This window comes from Parasteatoda tepidariorum, chromosome 8 (genome assembly GCF_982258835.1).
Source record: "Parasteatoda tepidariorum strain Cologne lab strain chromosome 8, Ptep-v5.0, whole genome shotgun sequence".
NCBI lineage: Eukaryota > Metazoa > Arthropoda > Arachnida > Araneae > Theridiidae > Parasteatoda > Parasteatoda tepidariorum.
In genome coordinates, this window is record NC_141762.1 from 46,028,790 (window position 1) to 46,053,339 (window position 24,550).

General features: G+C 27.7%; 1 protein-coding gene across 1 annotated transcript in view; it reads right to left on the reverse strand.

Moving 5' to 3' along the window:
- Positions 1 to 1,763: 1,763 nt before the first annotated feature.
- Positions 1,764 to 24,550, reverse strand: part of LOC107445842 (TWiK family of potassium channels protein 7) — an 82,781-nt gene continuing 59,994 nt past the window's right edge. The window contains exons 2-3 of the mRNA XM_016060333.4: positions 3,443 to 4,991; positions 1,764 to 3,390 (exon numbers count right to left, since the gene is read on the reverse strand). Of these exons, the coding sequence (XP_015915819.2) occupies positions 4,273 to 4,991 (719 nt within the window). The 3' untranslated portion in view covers positions 1,764 to 3,390; positions 3,443 to 4,272. The remainder of the gene's footprint in view (positions 3,391 to 3,442; positions 4,992 to 24,550) is intronic.

Consider the following 24,550-nt stretch of genomic DNA (forward strand, 5'->3'; position numbering starts at 1 on the left):
AATTTATTACACAATAAGTCTTCAGCCGGTTATACTTGAACTCCCATTCTCACGAACGTAAGTCCAGCACCCTACCAACCAGGCAATCCCGGCTTCAAAACATATGATAAAAATATTTTCTAAATATGTTTTGCCTTTTTGAACTAATATTAAAAGCTGCGTCCAAGTTATTTAAGTAGTATATATCTTAACTTTCAACCGGGCTCTAATGAATCTTTATGACAATAATTTATTAGACTTAAATATAATAAATAAAAATATTTTAATTGTTTGTTTTTATTTAACTATTATAATAATAATATAATAAAGGTTATTAGCATTACGGTTCTCACTCAGCCTTAGCGCACCTTTTAAGCAAAAATTTATACTTTGATGATAACTTTCTTGTTGTATGTTCTTTTTACTACTGTTTTACCTTAATTGCAAACACAGTTACTTATTTGTCAACTTAAACAGTTTTATTTGTTAACTTAAACAATTACCACATTTGTTCGTAAAAGTAACTTCTTAAAGTTACACACTGAGACACTGTGGTCAAAACTAACAGGATATGGTGAAATTTACCATTTTCTGGTTTTATGGACAGCTCAAAAAGCTCTGTAATTTCTATCGAAGTGCCTTAGTACTAATTTTGGTAAACTTTACAATAAAATATGCTTTGCCTTATGATGTGTGTTGAAATTTGGTTATAGCTTTGTTATCTTGAGACATTTAAACACGGCATAAAAACAACTTCTTATTTTGCTAAATTTACTTTAAATTTTGTATTGTTTTGCTAATGTGGACTAAAATTTTGAAAACTGAAATTTCAGATAAACCATTAAAGAAAGTCAGACTGTACGGAAATTATACTGAAATTTTTTCTGCGTATAATATACTAACGTCACTGTCTTACATTTTGATATCTTAAAGTAAATATCCTATAATTTTGAAATAGAAAAAAAAATCGAAGCTATAAACTGTAAATAAATATTCGTATTGACTCAGTTTAATAATATTTATTTGCTTCTGAAGTATTTCGATCACTCAATACCACATCATATATTTACTTAAAAGTAAATAATTTTGAGGGGGTAAAACTATTCTTTAACGTTTCTTTCTAAACTAATTTATTTTGTTTACAAATTTATGTAGGAGTATCTGTAGTAACTAAGCAACATAGCATTAAAATTTCGTGATGGTAATCCCTATTAATGACTATTCCATCGACATGTGTTAGAATGCAAATAAACCTTAAGAAATTCCTAATCAAATTGAGGCAAAAAGTACCGGACCCATTTACCCGATCTTCCTCAAAATCAATTTCACCGCAAATTCCATTTTTACCATATATTTCACACCAACAATTATTTAACTACCTTGATTCAGTAATTTTATAATAAATTACTGTGAAGAAAGAAACGGTTTATCCTATTTTTTGCTTCATAGAATTTTACAGTAAAAATTATCGGTATCCTGGATACCGGTACATTTTATCGTAATTTGGTCCAGATATTTTACAGTGTACGTTTAAAAACTCTAGGTTTTAATGCAGGTTTTTTGCAGCAGCTCGGAAACTATTACACCCGTTTAAATTTCCAATTTATGCATGAAGTAAATCTTAGTATAAATTGGAAAACTATTAACAAATTATTTCACAGTGAGTAAAAAAAGTTTCGGTAATAACAAAATTCTTTAACGTCTCAAGCATAAAACACAGGTTATGAACAAATTAATAAAATGCTGAGAAATAAATTAATACGAGAAAGGAAAACAAAAACAAGTTTTTTTTCCAAAACACTCTTTTATTCCTTCAACCGGGTAACAAATTTCATAAGACCAGAAATCACATTTTCTGGGGTAACATTGAAATAGCGTTGCTCTCTGTTTCCATCTATTTCATCAAGATTCAGAGAATTTCTGGATTTATTGCAAGGACCTCTACGTTAGTTTGTTTTCATTAATAAAGATACTAAATTGTTTAGTATTTAAAATCTTATATAAAACACGGGTAGTAATTGTAATAATAATTATGAAAGTCCAATATCGAGTTTTGAGATAAGATTTCAATAAAAATTTACTTTATAGTTTTCGGACAACACTGAATTTTAGTTTTTCAGTCTTAATTCAGTTTCATAATGCATTAAAATTAATAAATTAAATCAAAATATTGCAATATGACATTACATGTGGGCTTAGACGAAAGTTTTGCCGTGAGCATCTTTTCTTGTAATAATTTTAAAAAATTCCTTTCCTTTAATGTATCTTTTGTGAAAGTTGCTCAAAAAAGATGACTGAAAATGATAACCCTGACCTTCATCAACAACTAAAACAATTCGCAGGTAAGATGTTATTTAGATATAAATAGTAATAAATAAATCGCATAAACTAAGACATTTTTTAATTCATAACTACACTAATTATCAATTATTGAGCGTAAAATGTATATAATAACATTGAACTCGATTTTTTTAAAAATAATATCTTAACAAAATTCTTTTAAGTTTTTTTTAAAATCAAGTTGCTCAGTTTTGATTTGGTATTTGGTTGGACCGTGCAATAGAATCTATAAACAATTGAACAAATTCAATCTCAATCAATGCTTTCATTTTCGGTCTGGTTTTTGATGCCATGCTTAAGATGGAAGTAGAACAACTAATGTGTTGTTTTCTTGAAAAAAAAGTGTGACTTAAAACACACTGTTCCTAATTTTTTGCCAATTTGATATAAAAAAAAAAGAAAAATAATTGAAATATATCGTGTTTAGTCTTAACAGTTGAAATTGAAGCATATTTATGAGTTTTTATCAAATGTGATTTTTAATCGGTTTATTTATGACATCACGCCTTTTCTTGAAAAAGAGACTTTCAAATTTTCAAAATAATTTCAATTTCAAAGAAATTTTGAAAAAAGAGATTGTAAAAGAAATTTGAACAAATTGTTAAATGACGAAAATTTACAGGGTTTGTAAAATATTATGCAAACCCTTACAAATTATGAAATACTTTCTTTTATGTAAACAAAGAAGCATAAATTTAAAATAAAAAGCATTAAAAAGAGGGAAAAAAAGGCAAATTAATTTTGTTTACAAGCTTTTATTTATCATAATTATATGCATTTTTCTGTCACTAATTTCTGCATGGTTTTTTCCAACTTTAAGCGCTTGAACAAAAAAAGTAATCAAAAAATGTAGGTCAAAATTTAATAACATTATTCAGTTTCTTATTTTCTGCTCTCCTTCTTTCGCTATTTTTAAAGTGTTTTTTAGAGAATCCTTCTGAGTTTTTAGAATTTTAAAAAAATTTTTAAATGAGGGTGAATTCATTTCATTCAATTCTTAGATCAAAATTTTAAAAAGAAAAAGGAAAATTTGCAAAATATATATTTTTTTAATACAGTAAACATTTATTTCTTGAAATTTTGAACACGATCTTTTTTAATTTACATTGTATTCATAACCAACCATAAATTACTATTCACAAAAATTTCCTTGAAAAAGTTGTTGGAAATTTAAGATGTGATACAGGTTATTATTTGAAAAGAAATTCAACGTGTTTCTAAATCTATCCAACTGTTCAATTAACTGCGGGCGGTTTTTTTTATCAATGTGGCAGAATATAAATTGCCAAGGATCGGACAGAAATTTGAATGTGGGACAATATACATTATGACATACATGTTTGCTAACAATCTTGATAAAATTATATGGTAAATTATAACACCCCAATAAAATTAGACAATAATCATCTAAGTAGTTTTGAGGCATTATTTTTAATGGTACTTCTGGGATACATTACAAAAAGCATTAAAATGATGATAGTAGATAAAACTGAAATATAAATAAAATCTGTGTTTTCAGTTTTAATTTTTTTATAATATTATTCCTAGTGTTTTGTTAGCAAAGCTCAATTAAAACTGCTCTTGAATTATGAGGAAAAAGCAATTCATATTGAAAAATAGCAATTAAACAAAATTTATAATTTGATAAAAATGTCTACTTTATGTATATAAAAACTCTTTACTCATATAAAACTCTTTTATAATCATGTAATCAACAAATACCATATATTTTGGATTGATAAATCTATAGTTTTGATCATTTCATCATAGTTACCTTCTCTAAGGAAGTATTCAATATTTGAAACTTGAGAAACTAACAGTGCCGAGAACAATTTGTCTGTTTAACGACAACCTGCGTCGTTCATTTCTGCTAAGGTAAATAATCCTGATTTCATTAGCTCCGCTTTTTAAGACTTCATTAAACTTTTATCATTTTATAAAATAAGTCTGATATCATCCCATATCATCTTCCTCTTCTTGATCCTTAATGACGCCAATGCTTCTCCCACAGTTTCTAACTTTATGTATGACTTCTTCCTGCATTAAATTAAAACACATAGCTATCAAAGCCATACCACATAAAAGATAAAGGGAACATATCACTAGTTTTTCTTGAGAACCTTCATCGGACACAACTGAATCTCCTGGGACAAGATCACCGAAACCGATTGTGCTGAGAGTCACAAAACAAAAGTAAGAACCATCTAAGAATCCCCAGCCCTCCCAAAGGGAAAATAAAACTGCCCCGCCGGAAATATAACTGACCAATATAAGTAGGCATAACGTGATTGGAACAGACACTCGCGGCCTCTCGTAATCCAGGTCCAGTTCTAAATCGGGCATGTTCTCAATCTGAACTTCGTCATCAGTGGGCAAATGCAACTTGTCCTGTATTCCAAGTTCTGCGTTAGAATGATGGCGATTTGGAGAGTTATGAGCTACTATGTGGTGCACCCTATAGTTTTCTGTTGGATGGTGGTTGTTGTGGCGCCTACGCTTATAAGGATCGTTTGAACTACAGCTGCAAAGTCGTCCATAGCAGTACCGGAAAGATTTGGCTAAAATGTCTCCTATGTTGGTGAGGTATAACAGCATCAGGGGTATTCCAAAGATGGCATATACAATAGTAGCAATTTTTCCCCAATTGGTCCGTGGAGCAATATTTCCATAACCTGGAAAAGAAAATATAAATTAATATTTCAAATAAACTAAATCATCTTTGTAATACATACTGCAAAAAAGTGATTCAGCATTCAGTGTATTGGTACGTTTTGCCGGAAAAATTGATTTTTACCCGAGCATCTGACAGAACAATAAATCTAATCTACTGTAATTTTGACAGTAATAATTATCATAAAATTATAAAAACTCTATAATTAAATACATATTACTGTAAATTTTACTGTATGTAATAATATTTTATCGCAAAAACGAGTTTTACAGGAATTTTTTACAGAATGGTAATTATATTTAGTCTAAGCAAGGGCATTAGTCATAAACCTTGAAAAAGGTTCATAAATTAAAATCTTTTATTAACTAGTAATATTCCAATGACGGAATAAAACAACAACAGATTTTAGAAAGAAGGGTTTCAGATTTTCTTCCACCAGACAGCTGAAAATGACAGTGAAAGACTGCACAAGAATTAGTTCGGAATAATTTTTTTGATCCACTCATACCTTCCATTTATTATCATTGTCATTCTTTAACTACTTGATGAAGGAAGAGATGGTCCTTCCGAAACGCGTAGCTGCTTGACTTTGTAAATGGTAGCTTCAGAAGTGTTAAGAAATATTCATGCGTGTCGCACCAGTAAACTTTCTGAATTGGTTAAAATATCATTTAATTCATTTTTAATGAGAATAAACATCCAAAAAAGAAGCATTTTGCAATTCCAAAAGCAAATAAAAATCTAAATCTGTTGATGTTTCAAGTTTCGGGATCTTACACAGAACATAGCAAGTATAAAATAAAATGAAACGCCATTTAACATTCTCGGAACAAATGCATTAAAGTTTCATGAATAATAAAAATTTAAAATGACGTGCTTTTAACTCTTTATCCTTTTTTCGTTTTCCTTGCAATGAAATTTAATCACCATTCGCGAGAATAATTTTAAAAGATTCCGATTACAGTTACATTTTATTTAGAGAAACAAGATACCTGAAGTCTTCTAAACGAAGGAAATGTGACTGCTATTCCATTATTTCAAAAACAGAAATGGGCGGCTTGAGTTGAAGTAAAGTTCTTATTTCTCTTATTCAGAACGGATAAACGATATTTGTAAACATCGTGATTATCCTTAAAAATTCACATCAATGCAATAATTCTTTCCAAACATATTATTTTCTTTTTTATTTTATACCTCAGTTTTCTCAGATCTTCCTTATTTACTAAGATATTTAATATTATTCACGCAAAAGTACTTCTCTGAAGCAAAACTTTATTAATACGCTACTATTATATATATATATATATATATATATATATATATATATATATATATATATATATATAATAAAATATATGATAAAATCTAAATCTTCTGGTTGTCATGTGTAGAAATTTTTGCATGGATGAAAAGGACAGTGTACTTTGTCTGAAATATGACAAATTCATTTTTGAAAAGATTTATTTTAGTTTAGAACATGAATGTTTACTTTATGAAGAAAATATTTGAGCAAAATTTTAAATATTGCCCAAATAGATGCTAGGACAGATAACAATATTTAATTGTAAGGGGAGTCGGTAAAGCAATTATTAATAATGATGCTAATTCTGACCTTTTACGAAGTTTTTTTTCAGCATCTAAGCAGGATAACGTTACATTTTTTTTCGCACAGAATATTTACATATACTTGTTTATACTGTAATATTTGTTAATATATATATTTAGCGGAAATTTTACAAAAAAATCTTCAATTAGACAGCTTTCAATTTTGTAAAACGGTTTATCATTTTTGGGCAAAATACTTTCATAACTCAGTCTTCTTGTTAACGCTGCAATATAATCGCATTATGCAACTGACATAATTAAAAATAACCGCAAAAATTTTCAAAGCGATTTCATAAGCAGTTTCTAGGGAAAAAAACATCGAAAAAAATAAGTTTTATCATTATTCATGTATGCCCTACTGACTCCCCGGAATTTAACATAAAAATTTCATTAAAAGTGAGACTGCGAAACTATAAAATTTTGGAAGACAGATTTTATTTTCTACACACTCTAATTTTTTTACAAATTTTAACAAAGTTTTTTTGGTTTAAAATGGTTTAGATTCAAATTATTAAACCCAATAATCATTATATTCAATTTAGTTTGTGCAAAGTTGTTATTTACTGTCTCGTTTAGGATGATCAGCATTTATTAAAGGAAATTAACAAACATCTCCAAATTACTTTTAAATTTTAACAAAACTTAAACATAATTAGTTGAAAAGAATTTATCTTTTCAAATGGTTATGTTAAATGTGTCTCATTTAGAGAGCCATTTTTAAATGTAGAACTAGATCGTGATATGAAAAGAAATTAATATTGCTTTTATTAGGATTAGTAATATTAAGTTATAAATTTAATTTATTAATTATCATTTTTTAAAGCAATTATTTTAAAAGTAATAAAAAGTATTAACGTTAGCCAATATTTTAGAAGGCTCAATATTTTAGAATTGGTTCATGCTGAAACCTTTAGATATCTCTATCTATGAAAAAAGTGTTACCAAAAGAAACGACTCCTTATTAAGTAAAATATGAATTTTTCTAGAGATATATGCTGTTATTAAAATTAATTTGTTCTTTTAACGAGAGTTTAGATTGAATGTCTTCATTATTACTTATCATATCAAGAATTTTATATTTTTAATCAAAGAAAAATTGGATTTATGGAAGCATTGCGTTAAATGTTTTTATTGATTATCTTTTATAAGCATCGATATATTTAATTAAGTATTCTTGCCAAGTATAAATACTTCCATTTCTTTTAGATAAAATTTATCTTCCACTTGCTTTTCTAAAATCTAATACTAACATCAAAATTTATATTTTGTAATTAATGACTGCACTGTAAAAAATTTTGAATCAAATTATGGTAAAAAGTACCGGCTCTTATATTGTCAGTACTTTTTTACTTTAAAATTCATTTTTACGTGAACAAGTTGTTAAATAAATATTTTAATATGTCAAACTTTTTTCAGTAATAATTACCATAAAGTCACTGAATCACTCTAATTAAATAAATATTACTGTAAAAATTATAGTATAATATTTTACGGTAAAATTTGATTTTAAGAAAATCTGTTGATACACGAAAAGTGCTTGTACTTCATACCGTAATTTGATTCGGAATTTTTAAATGCGGGAATAAAATTGTTATTTTAAATTACAATTGCAAATGCATGTACTGACTACCAATATAAGTATTGTATATGTTTTGCAAAAAAAATCATTTTTTTAAATACATTGCATCAAGTAATAGAAATATTGCAATTGGAAAGGGCATCTTTCCTATGTCGTTACTTATCCTTGATATGTATTCTATGTAATTTGGTTAACATAGCGTTTCTTTTAAAGCATATTTTCCAAATAGAATTCTGGGATATGCTTGTATGGATAAAGATAAATTAATTCGCTTCATTATTATGAAGCTTGTATTTATTGATAAGGGTGTATAAATTCAACTCGACTAATTCGATTCGAATAATATTATTATAATATGTAACAGAATTAACTTAGCTAATATCATTCAGTATACACATTTATCTTTAAGATATTTGGTACATTTATTTATTTGCAAAATGAAATGTAAAGTCATTAACTGAGCGATTAAATTAATATCTGCATTGATTTGCAAAAATATACTTTGTCGAATGGTTACTACAATGAATATTTATATTAGCTGCTTCTGATATGTACTTGTTCTAATGCATTGCTTTTTCATGACACAGGTAGAAAAAATTCTGAGGAAATTGCCGTACTATATAGTGACTTCACTGGTGAAGTTACCATGATATTGGGTAATAAAGCCAAAAGATACGCTATTTTAACTATTCAGTTAGAATTTTTCCTTTCATATGGTAATAGTTTACTAGAAATTCTAGTTTTCAAAATTCTAGTTCTTATTACTTCACATTTAGTGAAACATGCAAAACTGAAGAGTAAATTTAGTCGAATAATTGCCATTCTTTAAGGGATCATGATAAGGTAAAATTTCCGAACTGTATCACATATACCAAATTTCATCACTGATTATAAAATTATACTTTATTGATAGTTTTATCAAAATCATTAACAAAGCGATTTTCAAAAAATTACAAAGCTTTTGGTCTTCCCATAGAGCCAGAAACATGGTAAATAGAATTTTCTAATAGCTTTGACCATACTTTTTCCTCAGTGAACAGAGAATATCTATATTTAAAGTAAATTAAAAATATAACTTAAATTAATACAAGCTATTCGATTTTTTGTATTGGCAGGAAAAGGCCGTTAGTTTATTAAATTATTACACTGAATAAAGTTTTGGATTGAATTGCTTAAATATTACACCGAATATTTGCATTTTGTGCTCGCATTATTGGAAAAATGATTTTTGTAAACACTAAACATAACATAAAAACTATTCCTCTGTTTATAATATTGACTATAATAAAATTACAATATCCTATTGTATTAAGTTTTCAAAACTTTTTTTTCCTACTGAAAATAATATTTTTTTCCTTCTGTTAGGAGATGGTTTTGCTAACAAAAGTCATATTCAAAGTTTCTCAAATTTAAGCAATAAATCATTCTAGACAGTTCATTTCAGTTATTTTACATCAAACGCCTTAGAATTTCGGTGAAAATCGAAGTCGTTCTCATGGCGCTAGGTTTCCAAACATTCGGCAATTCTTCTCCGAAAGATAGCAATTACCGCAACATTTTACGTTTTTCAAGGGAAAAATATACATTCTTTTACACATTTCCAATTCATTATTTCTAAGCACCAAACGCTGTGTATTGATTTACGCTCAGCTTTTAAAGACTATGCTTTGCAACCGGTTTGTTTAAAGCAGTTTTCCAGTGAACGAATTCGAAATTGTTTATAGATAATGCATAAAGCCTAGAGTTATTGACCATAGTTTCGATCGAACTAAATTTGGGGTTTCCTTTATTGGATTTTAAGCATTTTTTTGTCGTCTCTGTTTACAACGATGGATCATTGGATGTGACAATATGAGTTCTTGTACTGTATTTAAGTCGGAGATTTATTTACTTTGTTTTAATGCAGACAAAATAATTTTCGCTACATCTATCTTTCAAGAATAACATATACAATATGCACATTTTATTTCATTTGTCTATTTTATTACAAAAATCGTTGCTATATTGGGTTCGTTTCTAGCAAAATAAGCTTTAAAACTCATTTTCATGAAATATTACTTCAAATGAAAAAAAAAGCATATGTGATGGTTATGGCATAATAAAATTGAAATATGCTTTTTGAGCACATTTAAATACAGTATAATATTTGAATATAGAATAGTATAACATAATAATATAATTCATAGTGTAATATAATTCAAATTGTATAATATAATTCAATACTAATCCAATTATTGCAATAATTATATTTTGTTACTAATTTTAAGCTTCTAATGTCATTTATTATAAAAATAAAAGTTTATTTTACATGCTGAGTGTTTTTTAAATTGTTCATTTACATATTTAGATAATGTTTGCAATTTTAAAAGAGAAGTTAATTGTTTATACCAGAATCTTATTACATAATTCGAATAATATCACATATTGATAACATGACCCACGTATTAAAAACGTTTGCTAAAAAAATCTGTGTTATATATAGTGAATTAATATTACGTTGAATCTGACCTTTTATCCACGAAAGAAAAAACAACGGAAAAACTAAATATTAACCAGGCTACATATGCTATAATTGCCTTGAAACAGAGGGAAATTAATATAATGAGTTTCTATTTTTTGTCTTATACCATTAAATTACGGAAAAAACACATTATTATAATAATTTAATGTAAGCTTACGAAAACAAAAAATTAACCAGGAAAAACAAAACATTAACCAGGTTACACATAGCATAATTTTCCTAAAACGGAGGAAATTTAAGATATCGAATTTTTGTTTTTTGCTTTTATACCATTAAATTGCTGAAAAACTATATTATAATATTTTGGACAATATTGTAAAATATTAGTAATATTCTCTAGTAGGCAAATATTCAAGAATTTTGTGAGTTGATTATAAACATAAGTCAGTTTTATTTTTATAAGTAATCAACCAAGATATTAGTTGCAGAATGTTGAATTAACTCACGTCTAATTACAAATTTCGATAAGCTGAAAGAACAATAATAAAAATTTCACAAAATGTTTGAAGCCTCACATACAATAGCATTTTCACTTATAAAAATTTCCACTCCTTGTCAAAACTCAGCAAATTGCATAACTTTACATATGGCAATGCTTAAACTATTTTTTTATTTTCTTTATATAAATATTTATAGTTACGCAGACAATTCTGAAACATAATAGTACTTACAGAAATATAATTTTATTATTTTCCTCTAGAGATTATATTGTAGAATAGATACTCTAAAACAATCGTAAAAGATATAAATCTTCCATGCATATAGCAAAACACATATTTCTTTAATGTTCTGACATTTGTCTAGACAGCTGTATAATATTTAACATTAAAAATACGATGCTCAAAAATATCCAAAAATTCATAATTGCATTAAAGCGCATGATTACAATAATAAACAATGTCGCTCATTTCCATTTGCCGAGAAAGGAGTCTATTTTAATCTCAGTCTTAAAATTTATGGTAACTAATTCTTTTAAAAGACTCGGAATTTACAAACAACGAAATTACTAACAGCCGAATTCGCAATAATCATCTTCTATTACAATCATCATTTGAATTACGCTGGGGTGTCCGCCATCTTAAGAATCCATTGCAATGCTCACGGACTTTTCAAGAGAATGAGATGCTTCATCTTAAACATACTAATTAACAGTGGAAAAGGCTCTATGTCAGCTATTAATAAGAAGAAAAGAGAAAGAGTCTTAAGAATCCCAAGATCCTTTAGGATGTGCCTACTATAGCGCATCGTGCCAGGGCACTTTAATGTGTTAAATGAATATTTATGAAAGTTATGCATTAAGTCCAAATGAGAAGATGTGATGGGCACTTTATGTGTATGCCGTGGAGGGTTTCATGAGAAGCGTTAGTAGAATAAAAAGTTATTTTAAGGCTTTTAGATTAATTGTGACACTTTTAGAGTTTCCTTCTTTTCAAAGCTGCTTGACAGAACTTACTATGAAATTTGCGAACGAAGCTTGGACTATTGTTAGTGAAAAGAGAAAAATTTGTGTGCAGTTAAGAAATGAGTAGATGCGACTTAATAATAAAAAAGAATTACCAGAAAGTTTAAATTAGTATATTGAAACGAAACTTCAACTATAATTTCAACAATAATTAATTTTCTTCTGTTTGCGTGAATTCAAGTTCAAAATGAATTTAGTTTTACAGGAAGAACATTCATAAGTTTAAAAATTATATTCAAATAATTATGTCAAGTATTTAAATGTGAAGCAACTGTAGTTTTACAGTAAAGACATTTAAATCTCATAAGACTTGGTGAAATGTTTTTTAATTACTCTATTACTAAAGTTACTAATTCTACTTTGATACATTATTTGCAATATATATATATATATATATATATATATATATATATATATATATATATATATATATATATATATATATATATATATATATATATATATATATATATATATATATATATATAATGCACATATTACGCTTTGTGCATTGCCCATACTCTCAACGGGCTGTGGAGGGAATGCTTTGCTTTATGTATAAATAAGAGATAGTATAAATTATAAAAATAATTCCTTAAACTCCAGATATCACAATCTTCATAGTCATAAAGAAATGTTAAATAGAATTTTTATTATCAAAATAAGCTGTATCAAGTTTATGATCTAATTTTTTGATTATTTAATTAATGTTTGATTTATTATTTATATTCATTAAAGCTGAAATTTTTTTTTCCTGTATGGTGTATTTCTGTTAAGAAGAAGATATAAGATGGGTAATGATGTTTAATATTTATTTATTTGTAGCTACGTTTTCCTTTGAATTCATTTCGTTTAAATTTCCATGGTTTCGGAGTAACTAAAATAGTCTATATTTGATTATATAATAATAGTATAGATTCGAAGTCTTTTACGTAAAGCAAAAACTAATCACGGTACATTTTATCGCATCGTTGCTAGCATAATTATATTATTTATATATAAATGTTTGCTAGTTAAAAATGTTAGACTTTGAATAAATCATAAGTTCCCAATCCAGTTACTACAATTGAGGAATGATCGTAAGAAAAATGTCCTTGCCACTATTTCAACAAAGATTTGAATTGTAACATTTTGTGATAAGTAGAGATTTAAAACTAGAATCTAATGTAATTAATATGAAGTATGAAATGCTTTGAAGTATAAGAATTGAAGTATGAAACGGAAGAATGAGTGAAGTGATCTGAAATGAAATAAGCATGCAGTACCGTTATTTAAGAGTAATAGCAAGAAACAAGAAATACTGCCCACTTTTTTTTAGAAAATCAAGTAATTGGTTAATATGAAAGGACGTAGAAAATGAAAGGGCGGAACACAAAATCTCAAAAGCTATACAGAACCGCTTAAGGTGGCTGCATTTTATTGCCCTCTATAGTAGTTTTGGTCACAAATGTGGAAATGCAGTGAACAAGTAGTTTTCGAGATATATATATATAAACACAAATAATAAAGTTATATAAATACTTTTTGAATAAAATAATGGTTCATAAAGTGGAATGCTAAAATTTATCAATTTATACTGGCATTACTAATTAAAATGAAAAGATGATCAAAAACCTGAATCGTTCTGTTTTTTAAGTCCATTTTCCCTTTTAAAAAATTACATCTTTATTCTCAGAAAACAAGATGTCTAAGCGCACACAAAAATCACGAATAACAGGACAACTACAAACCCTGGATATGCTAAAACCAAATTTTATAGATATAATCCGATCAAATTTTGTTAAATTTTCAAAATTAAGGGACTTATTGATGCTTCAACAGAAAATTTAAAATGAATGTTGAAAAAAATTGTAAGCTACATTAGGGAAAAAAAATAACACACTTCACGCAAATATAAAAATCATTACTACAACTATAATTGAATAAGCAATTCCAAAAAATAAATAAATTAATAAAAAAAACTATTTTATTTTCAACGATCTATTAAAAAAAAATTTCTCCTCCCCAAAACAACCTGTTTACAGTTTTTTAAATACGTTTCTTTCACCCAAATCGTTAACAGGAGTTATTAAAATACGCCATCTCGCTACTACTCCCAAAGCGACTAATTATCGAAATTAATTACTGAAACGGGAATACTAAAAAAGTAGCAAAAAATATTCATTGCTTCCATTTAAGTAACATCTGAATAAAAAGAAGCAACAAAAAAATTCTACAAAACAAAATGTCTTCATAATACGACCATTGATTTTTAAGCTTGAAGAAAAAAAAGAGTAAAAGAGCGTAAAACAAATTTCAGAAATGATAAAAATATAGATATACACGTCGCGGAACCCTCAGGCAACCAATCAATGAAGGGAATATTTCGCACCTTTCACTCAAGTTTGGCTTGGTGCCAGATAAATCCGCCAGAGGGATACAGCTATGCAGTAATGGCTGTTTGTCTACGGTCTTTATCTAACTCTCTCTCTGTTAGAGATTGAAAAATCTTTGCTGGAACAAAAATAAAATTATGATGATTATTTATTCGTCAAATTCTATAAAACATGAAGTAATATAGGATGCCAAAAAATCTTATTAAGGAGAAGAAAGGAAAGGCCGAGGATTTTTTTAAGGAAAAGAAAGTGTTTGATTTAAAGCTGATTAAATATTTATGCGACAAATTTAGAAATTAAATACTTTTGGAAGCAAATGAGAAAAATATTTTATCGCTTCTGCTTATTCTGAGTAGGACTCAATGTAAAAAAGTAATTCTTTATTTAGTAGAAAATGAAGATTTATATGTATTGAAATAAAAGTAACATCAACATATAACATTATTAACTAACATAATTCGTTAAAAGTAACATTATTAATTAGCCTTAAAAATATACCATTTTTAACTTTCAAAACTCATTTTTACAGAAAAAAAATATTGAAAAAAATTTGAATTTATTCCAAATTTACAAGATAATTTTTGTGTTAAATGTGGAATCTACGATAAATGGAGTTTCTTATAAATGCCTGCAGCCAATTTTATTCTTAAAATCACATGCTTGATGAGACCATTAATATACCTTGTTAAATCTTAGAGGTTTATTCACTGAATAACTGTACGGTAATTTTATGTTTAACTTGTTGTAAATAAAACAATGATAAAACTTGCTTTACTTCAAAGTTCCGAGCATAAATTACCATCTTTAATTAGAAAATAAGTTAAACGTTTATATTTCAAACTCTTCGAACTGTATTTAAACTGCTATAATTATTAAAAAATATCTATATTTTATATAACTTTTTTAAAATGCTTGAGCAATCTTAAAAGCTGCTTCCCGAACATAGAAACTTTATTGTGAATAAGATATATTCATTAAACACAAGCGCTCGAAGGACGTTTAACACTAACATCAATAGGCTTTCATTGCAGAATGCAAATTAATAAGGTGCTAAAATCGTGTCATATTTAAACTCATATTGAACCGTAGTGAAGTGTAACAGAGTTTCAAAAGTACAATAGTATTGTTTAATTTCGAATCATGATAAGTTTGCAACGGATTTAAACGGTACTATGCTTTAACAATCCTTAAATTTTCAGACATTTTAAAAATGAGTCAAAAAGTTTGATGAGCGGATTATGCTAAAAGTCTTACATATTTTCATTTAAGTTACATGACTTAGGATTTTTCTTGACAATAATGACCAATCTAATTAAAAGAATCCGAGCACCCAGACGCACACTGTAAAATTCTAGATGAAGTTACTGTAAAAAGTACTGCCATTCAGGGTGCGATTTATTTTACCGTAAATTCCATTTTTATCGGAACATGTTAAGGAACAAAAAATTTGATACACCGTACTTTTTACAGTAAAATCTTTGAATCATTAGAATGAAATAAATATTACGGTATAATATTTTACTTTAAAAATGGATTATACAGTAAAATTGTTTTTACAGATGGTGCACCATTTATTGTAGATTCCACCGTAATTTGATCCGGGACTTTTGCGGTGTGCTCAGGGAGTAGATAGACGTATATTTTTACGATGCTGCATTAATGAACCATGTTGAATAATGTATGAGTATTAATTCTTATAAAAATTGTAACCACATTATATTCCTCTTTTGGTTTTTTGAGTGAAGCAAAAGTGTGTTTAAAATAAGGTCTGTTTTTACGTCAATACTATCGAATTTATATCTAATTTAATTTTCCTTTGAATTATTTTTCTGTATAAATCTAATTTATTATTTTTGTAATACATTCATTACAAAATACAAAAAAAATCTTTTTTAATTTTTTAAAGTAGTTATATTTCTAAATATTTATTTCTGTTCATTTTAATAATTTTAATGAACATCTTTATTATTTAGAATGTTGCAGCTTCAGACTCTGCATAAGGAAAGTAAATTTATTCATTTATTTTTTTTAATTATCATACATGGCAACACTGGGACAACGTAAAGAGAACTACATTATGTGGATTAAAAATACATATTTACGAATAAATTTCAAAAAGCAATTTTTCAATAAAGTAATCACTAAAAATACTTTTTAAGTAGTAATCATACAAAGGAAACTTAAACTTTTTGGCAAGAACTTTTTGAAATATTGCTATGCTTATAATTTAATACATAAAATTTTATATCATATACATGAAATTTATTCGCATAAAATTTACTAAAAACCTGCTAAAATATCAAAAACTTATAATCATGTATGTTAGCTAAGGGACCTGAATTGTATACATTTTACAAAACTCCTCCAAAAGAAATTTAACAGTCTTACATTTCTGTAAATAATTTACATCTCGTCCCATTTAATTTGAATATGAATAACATTAACAAATAGACTTACACGGGTACAATAAGTAATAATAAAAAAAAATAGAAATTTGCTTAAAAATTTTTTTTTGTCACTTCGAATCTTTCATTGCACTGTAAAAATGCCGCGCATATCAATATTTGGATCCTAAAAGTGTTGCTGTCACAAAGATTATCTAATAATACATGCATTTTTTGTATCACTTAGCGTTTTTATTTACGTTGCACTAGAACTGCACAATGGGCTATTGGCGTGTATCATTTAGCCATTTTGAAGATTCATTGTTCTGACCAATGCCAGTGATCTTATGCAATATTTTGTTTTGTGTTGCGTTAACTAGCATGTATATCTTTTATTTGTTTTAACAACAAAAATCCAGCACACTTTATGAAGTTATTCACTTACTACAGTTAATACACAATTGATAAACACATTTGTTTTATTAATTTCATGTGTTAAAAACTGAAAAAAAAATTTAAAAAATATAAAATGACGTGTGACATGTCGGGCTTAGCCCACAGGACACACAGGCCTAATGGGTGCAGCCGCACCCTGCGAGCCATTTTCTAAATTTATTAATTTATATGTACACAAAAATTAATTCATTTTTACTTGAACCTCCATATAGTTCCATGTTTCTAAAATAAAACGATTTTTATTAATTTACCATAATTTGATTCTTCACTATATTTGTTTATCCTCACACTCTGAACAATAGAATTATTAGACGAATGGACAATAATTATTTCCTATAATGATTCATCATCATTCTTCGGCTAGTGTTAATCATCATCTTCAAGTTAATTATTCCACTAATAATGCCTTTTTCAACTAATGGTAAATGCAATAAAGTTCTTTTTCAAACCATTCCTGGATATGAAAAAATGAATTAGTCAAGCATTTAAAATTTAAATCTCTAATATAATTGCAGAAACTTACTAAACTGACAATCAAACGGTTCCAAATAATTAAATTACATTAAACGTCACAAAAATTCTCTCCCTATGTTGATCAGAATTATGTATTTTATTATCTAATTTCAGAATGCCAAATGGTGAAACAAAGTTAAAATATTTTATTAAGTTACATTTAACTATATGTAATTTTGTATTATTTTATTGATTTTGATTAATAGTTTGCTTTGTATTTAACAGAGTGAAGTTTAGTGCCAATCCTTTGAAATGAAACAGCAGATATAGAGCAAAAGCGAAACACACTTAAAAATATTTTATTGAATAAACTCGAACAACATAATTTAATTCAATTCAATTTAGCGTATGTTAAATAAAAAAGCAATTCATTTAATACCATGTATCCCTTAGCATGAATAACTTCACGAAACCGAAAAATCTCTTGATTCTTTTTATAAATATTTTTTTTTCTTTTGAACGAAAATAACTAAGTTTATATAAAATAAAATAAAAAATAAATAGAGTTATTATTTTGGACAAATAATAAATCTCATTGAAAAAAGTCACATTACGAATGTTGAAAATACTTTTATAATTTAGGCTGTTTTTACATCGGTTTAAAACTTACGTTATTGATTATTTTTATCTTATTTTGTATAAAGTCATTTATTCTCTATAAAAAAAAACAAGAGATTCATCAGCTTTATAAGGCTATTCATGATAAGGTATTTATAATTTAAAATCGAATAAATTACTTTTTATTTAATTCATGCTGAATTTGATAATGTTGCATTATGCCCTTACTGTAAATTTAGTAAAATATTTTAAAATGCGCTTTGCTTTTGCTTCATATTTGATGTTTGAATTCTAAGTAATAACACTAAACTTTATTCTGTAAATGTTATCAATTAAAACTATTCCATACATATTTCATGGTGTGTATGAGTTAAAATAAAATCTTTTATTTTGAAGAATATAATTTTTAAAAGCTCAAAATAAAGTATTTCATTAATCGTCAGGTTTAATATTAAGAGATATTCTCGATGATTATATCAATGAATTTTTAGAACCATCATTAATCACTAAAACTAGAGAGTTAAGATACTGCAATTGCATTTTTTTCCACCAAACATGCACTTATTTATTCAATGTATAGGAAATAAAAAGCAACACGTTTACTTCGCGTTGAATATACTTTTAATCACCGTTTGTCAAGTACTATAACCCCAATCTGTTTTTAATTAAGATGATAGAAAGAACTATTACTTCCGGACACCAATCCTTAACACTATATTAATACAGAATCAATTCACTCTGGGACAAGCACGTGAAGAATTAATCTATAAAATATCCTTTAATTGTAGAGCTGATGGCGTCATGTTTAGATTCATAAATTATTCCCACGACACAAAGCAGGTGATGGAAAATATCAAATTTCAATAGCTGAACGCAGGGTGAAAACAATTACCTTGATTGGAAGACCATATTTAACTGCAACTATGTATAGCTCCCTGACACCAAACTTCAATCATAGCACCATCTAGGGGTTTCACCCGGCGGGCATCTTTCTGTTGCCCCTGGTTACGTATGCAGTGCACAAGAATTTAGAGCTCTGAAACGCACGGAATTTCGGAGCTAGATTACATATTTGCTTCAATGTGGGCTATGAACCTCGCCAATAGAGGCGGCCCGAACCCCAAACTGAGATCTCATAATTTCAGGAGTTGAGTATTAGATTTTGGAGGCGCAAATACTATTGGAAGTTGAGCCATATTTGTCGCGAAGTTAGTTTAGGATTTGTGCCAGAGATGTGTGGATACTGTTTGAAATGGATGGGATATGTAATCCAGTACTTGTTGAAATAGAGGCTCGAATGTTTGTTTAAATTGAGATTTATAGAGTAGTTTAGAATTGCAAATAAAGGTGATGGAGAGATTAAAGGGATTATGAAATGAACCGTGACTAATGTTTGAACTAAAAAATATATGCAAAAAAATTATATAGGTAATTCTTACATAGAAACTTAATATTTAATTTCAAAGACATTTTTGACGTTAAATTGTTAGATATTTATTGAAAATAAAATTTTAAATTTTAAGGTTTGTGCAATCGAAATTGATAAGTTATTTTGAAAAATTTCAGTGATTCGAATAAAGATTCTGGCAACTAAAATAATGTTTCAAGTTGAACCATATTTGTCATGAAGGAAGTTTAGGTTTCTTACCAACAATATGATGCTGTTTTCTAGTTCATATGAATTTAATATGTCAGGTTCGAGTACCGATCAAAAAATGAAAGGTTTGTGTGTGGCTATGCTTTTGAGCTTTGTTGTTTGCTTGATGAACTCTGTAAGTAATGTTCTATCTTTTTTGTATTGCTTACAAATGGGATTCGCCCACTATTTAGTCAAGGTTCCAGTCCCGTAGAGTGTCATGTTTTATTATCTCTTTTTAGGATTTTTTCATGCTTTCAGAATGAAGCCCTGCTAAGACATAGACATAATGGTGCAAGTCAGGATCTAATCGTCTGGTTTGTTGGTCTCTTGGGTTTTCCTTCAAGGATCTTGTTTGAACGTATTCCGGGTGTTATTTTTTTTGCTGTAGTTCCTATCTTTATTAACCAAAATATAATTATTATCTATACCAAATATTGCTTGTAATTTATGCTGAATAATTGTGTTGTTATGTAATGTTAAAAGGCCAATAAACTAATGAATGTTCTTTGTTTAGTCTTGAAAAATAGACTTAATTTTAGTTTTTTTATCTTTCAAAAATAAGTTTTAGTGAGAGTTTGTTGGAAATTGGTATTTATGTAGCAGTTCTACTGTTACTCTAAAAATTGTAAAGTTAATCAAAAAATAAATTACACATTGAGTGATTATTAGCACACACATATATATATGGATATTTGAAAGTGTTAAGCATTGCAATTCGGCACCAGTTGAAACGGTAATAGTAATAGAACTTTTTTTAACGTTTCACTAAAGCAGCACAATGAGGTCTTGGCGACGGTCTGGAGAACATTCACGAAGATGATCCAGATACACGTCACTCTTTACAGTTGAAATAGTTTAACGATGGTCGATGCCGGGAGCCCTTAGTCTATTCGCGATTCTAATCAAAGCGTTCATCCAACCCTTCACTGTTCGCAGCCAGTGATGATTGACTTCAGTGATCTAGAGGCTTTGCGATCAGTCTACTGTGGGACGCCTATTGAAATGGAGTCCCAAATTTTGAGAATTAAGAAGTAGTTTAAATTTCCAAATAAAAGTGATTCCGAATGTGACTAATTAGGATAATTATTCCTTAGTCTAATCTTCTTTATACTTTAATCTAATCCATGATTTAATCTTCAATATTCTAAAGTATTTTAAATCCATTTTATCCTTTAATTATCCTTTTCTTAAATATTTAGAAAATTAGAGAGAAAATTCAGAACAAACAGCAAAAAACGTTATAACGAATGTCTTAAAACTTGTTTAGATGGATATGCATGGAACTTATTGAAATAGAAATTTTCAAGCCCATTTTTTTGAGTAAGATTTGTGTAAGCAAAGTTGATGATTTTTATTACAAATTTTAAACAATTGTATTACAAATAAAGTTAGTAGTTTATTTTTTTCATTCTTTATGAACTGAATGTTATAATTTTATTGACTATGAAAAATTATAAAATATATATTATAAAATATATAATAATATATTATAAAATATATATTATAAATTATAAAATATATATTATAATTATAAAAAAATTATATAAAAAATATATAATTATAAAAATTATAAAATTATAAATTATCTTTGCAAAGTAAAATAATCAGTTTATCTGCAAAATTTAAAATTTACATAAGAAATCTTCTTATTTTACAAAAGAGGGGACTTTTCAAGTGGACTGTTTAGTTCAAGGGAACTTTTCAGTTCGGAATTAAAAGCTGCAAACCAAGCTTAATTTCACAATTTATTAAAATTTCATAAGCTTAAGTAAAAAACAAGAAATATGATTGTAATTATGATAGTAGAAAAATCTCATTATTCAAAATACCCCTTACACTAAAAATTTATTACAATAACCAGTAGGAATATTACTTATCATTTAACTGTAAGAATGACCTATTAGCAGCAGAGATTTTTTCTTAGAAAGCTCTTATCTCTTTTATCGATACACAAGCTGTGAACATAGAAGTTATTAACGAAGTTATGTGGCAGTTAAGGTCTAGAGGTTACGATTAATGGAAAAGAGACTGAAAATTTTATCAGCACATTCCAAAAGTTGAAATGGTGAAGCTGTTCATTGGATTGCATTAGACTCCCTTTTCGAAGATTGCTACTTAGTGCTGGGGATTTCGAACCGTAATTGCGATTTTGATTGGTCTACGATTGGTTGTGGTTGAGGGAGGTACCTCATCTTCGAGAGCAATTAAAAGCCGAAATAGTTGTGGAGATTAGAAGCTTTTGGTTGCCTAGTGTCTGTAGCGATTTAATTAGATAACTCTTTGAATGGAAAGTATTTCATTAAAAGTAAATATTTTTTTTAGTTGTGGAATGTCGTTGTTCAGCTTACAGCTCACAATTATCTAATCTTTATTGAAAACAATTTTTGTCTGATGAATTTTTTTTCACACGTCAAAGAATATAAAATTGGAGCAAATGATTTCTGTTGTAGTTTTTGAGACATTAAGTTAAATTATAGACTAATATAATTTAAAATTTTCTGAATTTTGTTAGGACAAAAAATTTTAATTTATCATTTCAGACTTAAATTATATTAAATTTGCTTAGACACAAATTAATGTGTAATTAATGGGTAATTAATGTATAATTATCAGTAATTAATGCATATGCATGAGCGTAGAAAATTGCGTTTAATTTTAAATACTTATTGAATTGTGTAACAATCTTCAAAATATACAACTTTAATTTCAAATTGCATATTTTTCGGAGGAATCACAAACTACAGAAAAAAAACATTATTACATTTTTTGGAGTACGTAAAATCGTAATATTGCGAAAAAATTTTGTTATTGCTATGGAGGCAAATTGAATTATATCATAGCGCCTACTCTGAATTGTTAAGTTAATTGAGAAAATAAAATTCAACAAATTGTATTTAATTATTTTTAATAAGTTTATTGTTTTAGCAAATGACGCTAAGCATGAAATAGTTCACGAATTAATTATGGTTTAGAAATAGGAAAGAAAATAACTTTATCCCGTAGCCATAAAACAATCACATTGTCAACTAAGGATTTAGAATGATTATCTGCTAGTAATAATATAGCAATAATTCATTAAAAATCACCACTCATGTTCCCATAATACAATCATTTTGTCAACTAAGGATTTAGAATAATTTTCTCAAAGTTATAAAATTGCAATAATTAATTCAAAATGTGGAGGACTACGAGGAGGGATTTTTGATGCTCCTTTAGATGACCACAAAACCTCCCACTGCTAGTCCCACGGCAAGGAGACCCTCTATCACTTAGGATACTTTTGACAACACTGTGGTTGGCGTGAGTAGGGTGAGAAATTCGCATCGACCAATCATCCCTGGAATTCGAACCCGAGTCACCAAATTGGAAGCCAAGTGCTCTGTCCCCTGATCCTCCACCTATCCCGGTTTGTCATTTGATATTTAATTTTATAGCCGTCGTTGAACAGCTGACCCAATTTTTCGGGTTTACGACATCTAACGTTCGACTCCGTAGCCTTGCAACTTTTAGCCCACTCCAGAAGACAAGGAAACTCCAGGATCAATTATTGAGAGAAATTTGCTTTCGTGGAGGACTTTTTGATTGAACTGAGCCGCATTTGTGTTACATGGAAAGGAAAACCAGAAAAAGAGAAAGAATTTCCCGCAAACCTCCCACGGTTAGCCTGACGGCAAGGGGAACCGGTTTGTCATTTGCTATTGCTAGTTATTGACTTTCAACTTTGATGGTAAACTGCTGGTCCTATTTTAAGAATTTATGATTTAAAAAAATAGATTGTTGATAAAGAAATATTCGGTTAGTTTATTGTCAAAGGTGCTCCAATAATTAAATAAAAAATATTCAATAATTAAGTAAAAAATATTCACTAATAAAATTAAAGCAATTCGTTACTGCATTTTTTTCTACACACTTGATGATTAAAAGAACATTTAAAGTATATGAAAAGTGAAATTTTTACATTCAAAATTTTTATAACGTAATAACTATAGAACTTTAAAAATAACCATAAAAATCTTAGCTAGATATTAGTCATATATCGAGACTATTTAAACGCGATAAAATTAATCCAGTGTAATTTTTAAACTATTTTACTAATAGCAATTGAAATTCGTTGCTTTCTTTCTTTTAGATCTACTTATAACACATAATTGTAAGAATCACAACTAAATACAAAATATTCGTAGGGTAATTTCTGTGCAGAAATACACCAATTTATACATATTATTAAGTACAATTCAAAGTTATTTAGTTCATACTAAGCTCATTAAAACTTGGAAGATTTAGTTCCGCATAATTTTAAAACTATATTATTAAAAACTGTCTATAAGTGATTTTGTTTTCTCTTAAAATGAATCGCAACACAATCACAGATGAGTACTCATAAAGTAATTTATGAATAGATATACTCCAATTGTTTTAACAACCGATGCCTTTTCCCCAAAACATAAAAGTTGTTAAATGCATAGGA